Source organism: Pteronotus mesoamericanus, unplaced genomic scaffold (assembly GCF_021234165.1).
Source record: "Pteronotus mesoamericanus isolate MK-2021 breed Mesoamerican mustached bat unplaced genomic scaffold, CSHL_Meso_final scaffold_636, whole genome shotgun sequence".
NCBI classification, from domain to species: Eukaryota; Metazoa; Chordata; class Mammalia; order Chiroptera; family Mormoopidae; genus Pteronotus; species Pteronotus mesoamericanus.
Window position 1 is genome coordinate 2,760,430 of NW_026555324.1, and position 6,166 is coordinate 2,766,595.

Below are 6,166 nucleotides of genomic sequence, written 5' to 3' on the forward strand. Positions count from 1 at the left end.
ATACGACTCGTTTCAGATAACAACGTCCGGCGCCGGTCCGTTTTCTATCCTCTTCCGATAGGAAACCACTACCGGCAATATTGACACTCGCGCAGATGAGACTCCCGGGCCTTTTACTTCTCATACCTGTCGTTTCTCTTCGGAAAACGGACGTCAAGCAGGAAGAGAATGGCGGCAGCCGCTCTGAAAAGACTTTGGTCGCGAAGCCGCGGAGAGGCGGGGGACCCAGCAGTCGCGAAGCCAGGCGTGTGGGCGAGGTTTGGTGAGTAGCGGCAGGGTGGGTGGCCGCAGCTGACACAGGCGGCGGAGTGAGTGGCCGCAGCGGCCGGAACCCTCTCATCGTGCTTCCTTTCTCATAGGTGCCTGGGCCCGCGCGCTGCTCCGGGACTACGCGGAGGCTTGCGGGGACGCGGCGGCGGCGGCACGGGCCCGGCCGGGTCGTGCCGCCGTGTACTTGGGGTTGCTGGGCGGCGCGGCGACCTGCTGCGCGCTGGCGCCGAGCGAGCAAGCCTTCGAGGAGGCGCTGCTCGACGCGTCGGGGACCCTCCTGCTGCTGGCACCTGCCACGCGAAACCGTGACTCGGAAGCGTACGTGCAGCAGCTGCTGTGGCTGCGGGGCCGCGGACGCCTGCGCCACGTGAACCTGGGCCTCTGCTCTCTGGTGTACGAGGCGCCCTACGACGCCCAGGCCAGCCTCTACCAGGCCCGCTGCCGCTACCTGCAGCCCCGCTGGGCCGAGTTCCCAGACCGGATCTTGGACGTGGGTTTCGTGGGCCGCTGGTGGGTGCTGGGAGCTCGGATGCGCGACTGCGACATCAACGACGAGGAGTTCCTCCACCTGCCGGCACATTTGCGCGTAGTCGGGGCTCATCAGCTGCACTCGGAAGCCAATGAGAGGCTCTTTGATGAGAAGTATCAGCCCGTCGTGCTCACCGACGACCAGGTAGACCAGGCGCTATGGGAGGAGCAGGTCTTGCAGAAGGAGAAGAAGGACCAGTTGGTCCTGAGCCAGGCCGAGTCGCTGTTGAGGAGGTCCCCAGATGAAACCCAGTGAGGCCTGGATCCCGACCCAGCTCTGAGCCCTGGCCGACTCCTGGCAGACTCTTTGCCGGGTATTATGCAATTGGTGTGAGTGAGCCTCAAGTGCAGAGTGTTCTCGCCCGGTTTTCACAAAACTGGGGGACCTTTCTCCCTCTCACATTTTTTCCTAACACTGAAGCTAGTTCAGAGCCTTTTTGGTGTAGGAGTTGGGGAGAGCAGAAGCGACAAGACCATAGAATGTTTGTCACTGCCATAGTTAGTAATGAGCTTTACACACAATTCATTGGGCCTCGTGGTCCTCCTGACTGAGGCTTCATATCTGTCGGGTGACTGCCAATCTCTCCTAAAGCCATTCAGGTTTTTGTTTTCAATCGTAAGGTGCAATGTTTATACTCTAATTTTCATGAGTAACATTTGTGTTTTAATTTATTTTGAACTAATTATAGTATCAGAGTAAACTGGAAAAAGAATACAGGACTTCCTTTGTACTCTTTGCCCACCTTCCCCCAAATGGTAACATTTTACATAAGCAGTACCAAACTAGAGGTTGACATTGGTATGACTATTTGGGTTTTACAGAGAAACTTTTTGTGCAAAATAACCCGCTTTTACCATTTGTGTATTGATAGCGATGTTAAAGTGAGTTGGAAGAATAAAATGTTTTCTGATTGGAAATCTACATGGGATCATACATTCTGGTTATGTTATATCTCAGTGGCCTTTAAAACATAATCCAATGGAAAAGAATATGTTAGCTGATACGTAGCTAGGTTATGGTAATCATACTTTAAACACTAAACTTACATAAGAGTGAGACTGACTTCCTCAGGTAGGTGGCCTGTGGCTAGTTAATAACACCAGGAGGTGAAACAACCAGCTTTGTTGTGATTTTGTGTTCTCCTGCATGCCACCAACTTTTGGTGCATAGACTTTTCACTTGTACTGTGGGTTGCTGGACACATGGTAATTTTTATATCCTTATTTTTGGGGGCAGAGGAGCATCTTTCTCAGTCTGCATTTCCATTTTCAAAAGGAAAAAAGTGAGGGCCAAAAAGTGTTTAATTTTTTCCAAGACTGTGGCAGAGCCATGATTCAAACTGTAACTCCCAGCCCTGTCGCTTAATCCTGAAACTCATGGCACTGTCTTTGATCCTAACAACATTCTGTCAGAAGTTGTTAAATACTGCTATCACTAACCATAAATAAAACGAATACAGAAATAAATTAATTTTAAAACAATGAAAATCGTACTAAATTTTAATCGTACAGGGTCTGGCACAAGTAATGCCCCTTTTTTATTACAAAATCATAAGCATGTAATTCTGTAACATAACGATATCACACTGAAGGACAACATATGTTGTTTTAGGTAGAACATATTAAACCTATAAGTTATTACATCCATAGTATTATCCTACCAACCTCACTCAAGCAGGAGTTACTTCTGCTGGACCCCTGTATACTGTTAACTGCCAAAGGCTCTATACCTAAATCATGGTGATTTTGTTCAAGAGAGAGATTAGCCAACTTCAGGGAAGGATTTAAGACACACTGGTGTCAAAATGAGACTTGCTCCTTACCATGACCAGAAGTACTGAAAGAAGACCACACATCTTCACTGAGTCGGTATTAAGCGCCGCTTTTGATGTCCTGCCAGGGTGTGTTCCATGCAGGCCCCCTGCAGGTGTGAAGCTCAGCAGTGGTTGACAACAACCTACATGTAAACAACTCTCAGTGTGTTCATAGGAAATGAGGGCCTTGGTATAGGCCTGACATTTGTGTGACTTTGTTTTTGGTGGGAGGGCTGACCTTTCCCAGCGGAGTACCACCCTCTCTAGTAGCTCTGGCCTCCTGAGTCTGATGTAAGGCGTGTGGACTGGAGCTGTTAGACTGGACAGGGGACCTGGAATTGCTCATGCTCTGCATCTTGGGGCAAATAACAGGCTCGCACAGGACAGGCCCAGGTCTTGTTTGCTGCTGAGCTCCCAGCTCCCCACAGTGTTCAGCCGAGTGTGAGCACCAGCAAATGTTGCAACCCTTAGATGATACCTGAAACATATAATTTTATTAACCAATGTCACCCCAGTAAATTCAACAAAAAATAATAAAGGAGAAGCTTGAGTGAGATACTGCACATGCCCGTTGTGGGTGAGAACTGATACGGCCTGGCTGGGGAGCGGGAAGAGGACCAAGGTTGGCTCCCCGTCCATTGGCCAGCCCGGGGAAGAGGACCTCTGGTCTCAGCCCTGCCCGGTGCCAGACACAGCACAGTGGGCGTGCTGTCTCCAATTCCGTGAGGGCAGTAGGACATGGGAAAGAGGTGGGCTTGAAAGCAAGGTTTAAATTTCAGCTTTCGCACTAGCTTTGTGACTGACCTGGACCATAGCAGTTAGGCAAGAAAAAAGCATCCAAAATATAAAGGCATCCAAATCATAAAATGTAAAACTGTCACTATAGTCACATGCCATTTAATGATGGTGATACTTTCTGAGAAATGCATTGTTAAGGGATTCTGCCATTGTGCAAACATCATAGAGTGCACTTACACAAACCTAGATAGAGCCTGCTTCACACCTAGGCTATATAGGGTAGCCAATTTGCTCTTAGGCTGCAAAAATGTACAGCATGTTACTGTACTGAATACTGTAGATAATTGTAACAAAAGTATTTGTGCATCTAAACAGACCTAAACATAGAAAAGATATGGCAAAAATATGGTATAAAATATAAAAATTTGTATACCATATGGGGCACTTACCATGAATGGAACCAAAAAAATAAAAAGCCCCGGATAGGCAAAGTAATCTTGAAAGAACAAAGCTGGCAGCATCACATGCCCTGATTTTAAACTATATTACAAGGCTTAGTAATCAAAACAGTATGATATTGGCATAAAAATAGACACATAGGTCAATGGAACAGGAGAGAGGCCAGAAATAGACCTACCCATATATGATCAATTAATTTATGAAAAAGGAGCCAAGAATATACAATGGGGAAAGGAAGGTCAGTAAATGGTATTGGGAAACTTAACAGCCACATGCAAAAGAATGAAATTGGATCACTGTACAGAAAAATCAACTCAAAATGGATTAAAGACTTGAATGTAAGACATGAATCCAGAAAACTGGAAGAAAATAGACAGTAAGCTCCTTGACATCAGTCTTAGCGATGGTTTTTTTGGATTTCACACCAAAAGTAAAGACAACAAAAGAAAAACAAGTGGGATTACCTCAAAAAGCTTTTACACAGCAAAAGAAACCATTGACAAAGTGAAAAGGCAACCTGATGAATGGGAGAAAATGTTCACAAATGATAGAAGGGCTTCATATCCAAAATATATAAAGAACTCATACAATCAGTGGCAAAAGAAAAAAAGAAAAAGAAAGTATGTAGAGGATCTGAATAGACATTTTTCCAAAGAAGACATACAGGTGGCCAACAGTTACATGAAAATGTGCTCAACATCACTAACCATCAGGGGAATGCAAATCACAACCGCAGTGAGCCAGCAACTTACACCTGTCAGAATGGCTATTATCAAAAAGACAAGAAATAACACGCGTTGGTGCACTGCTAGTGGGAACGTAAATTGGTGCAGCCACTACAGAAAACAGTATGGAGTTTCCTTCAAATTAAAAACAGAACTGCCATACGATCGAGCAATTCCATTTCTGGGTATTTATCTGAAATAAACACTACCTTGAAAAGATACGTGCACCCACATGTTCACTGTAGCAGTATTTATAATAACCAAGATACAGAAACAACCTAGATAATCCACCGATGAATGAATGGATGGAGAGAATGTGGTATGTACACACAAAGAAATATTCAGCCATAAAAGGAAGGAAATCTTCCTCTTGCGGGTGGCAGCCAAAGAGAGAGGATGGCAGGAAGGCCTCCGGCATGCTGGGGGAGCACGAGGTGTTGGGGTGCTGCCTGCCTACCCCCAAGTGCCAATACTGCCCCTCTACCACATGGCATCTTGACACCCAGCCACATCGTCGATAAGTGAAGCTTCTGGTATTTTGTGTCTCAACTGAGGAAGATGAAGGACTCTTTAGAGGAAATTGTCTACTGTGGGCAGATATTAAAAAAAAACAAAAACAAAAACAAAAAAAAACAACCCCATCGGGCGAAGAACTTCGGCATTAGGCTGCTCTGCGACTCCCGCAGTGGCACCCACAACACACACCGGGAAAACTGGGACTTGACCACTGCTGGCACCATCTCCCACTGCTCCTGAGACACGGGGCCATGGCACCGTGCCCGCGCCCACTGAATCCAGATGAGAAGGTGGAGGAGATCATGGCCAAGTGCCTCCAAGGGCCGTCAGGCAGGTCCAAGACTTCAAGATCAAGTTCCCACTGCCTTACCCAGTCCTTCATCACCAGGACAAGCCACACTTCACCACCAAGAGGCCCAGCACCTTCTTTTAGATCCAGGGCCTCTCTGTCCTCTGGTCTGTCCAAATACACTTGGGAAAACTGGGGGGTCGGAGGGGGAGGAAGGAAAGCTTGCCATTTACAACAACATGGATGGACCTTGAAGTATTATGTTCAGTAAAATAAGTCTGACAAAGACAAGTCCCGTATGATCTCCCGTATGTGACGTCTAAGAAAAGAAAACGAGATAATAGAACGGATTGGTTGCTGCCAGAGGGCGAGGAGTCGAGGTGGGAGTGGGTGTAATGTGTGAAGGGAGACAAAAGGTACCAACTTCCAGTTATAAATAAGCCATGGGGCTGTCATGGACAGTTTGGTGACTATAGTTAATAATATCGTATAGACTGTTAAAAAAACGTAGGGTTTGGATCTCAACTTCCACACTAGCTCTGTGACTGTCCTGAGGCAGGTGAAGGGACCTCTTCACGCCTCAAGTTCCTTGTCTGTAAATGGGAATGATTCTGCTCAGGACTGTTAGATGTGTACATTTAAAAAAAAAATCAAACCACATGAAAGCAGTCACAGTTCACTGTGGGGCTGTGTGGGGAAGTGGGAGGCTCTGGTCCGTGCCTGCCCTCCCCTCTCAGCCAGGGACAGCCTTGCCTGCTGCGGATGGAGCGGGCCCTGGACCAGCCCCGTGAGAACTCAGTGAATGGAAGAACAACACAGCCTGGAAC

At 47.0% G+C, this 6,166-nt stretch overlaps 1 protein-coding gene and 1 pseudogene across 1 annotated transcript; both read left to right on the top strand.

The window, feature by feature from the left end:
* Positions 1–77: 77 nt before the first annotated feature.
* On the top strand, positions 78–1,800 carry TIMM29 (translocase of inner mitochondrial membrane 29). The gene is made up of 2 exons (XM_054562236.1): positions 78–262; positions 360–1,800. The coding sequence occupies exons 1-2, from the start codon at positions 169–171 to the stop codon at positions 1,052–1,054; spliced, it is 789 nt and encodes a 262-aa protein (XP_054418211.1). The 5' UTR covers positions 78–168; the 3' UTR covers positions 1,055–1,800.
* Positions 1,801–4,827: 3,027 nt separating this feature from the next.
* LOC129061484 (60S ribosomal protein L18a-like) lies at positions 4,828–5,483 on the top strand (annotated as a pseudogene).
* The last annotated feature ends 683 nt before the right edge of the window (positions 5,484–6,166 follow it).

Bases quoted from the DNA above. Each gene is read 5' to 3' on its own strand.
- TIMM29 (XM_054562236.1), top strand. From the start codon at position 169: ATGGCGGCAGCCGCTCTGAAAAGACTTTGGTCGCGAAGCCGCGGAGAG. The intron at 263-359 runs GTGAGTAGCGGC...CCTTTCTCATAG, and splicing joins AGGCGTGTGGGCGAGGTTTG to GTGCCTGGGCCCGCGCGCTG.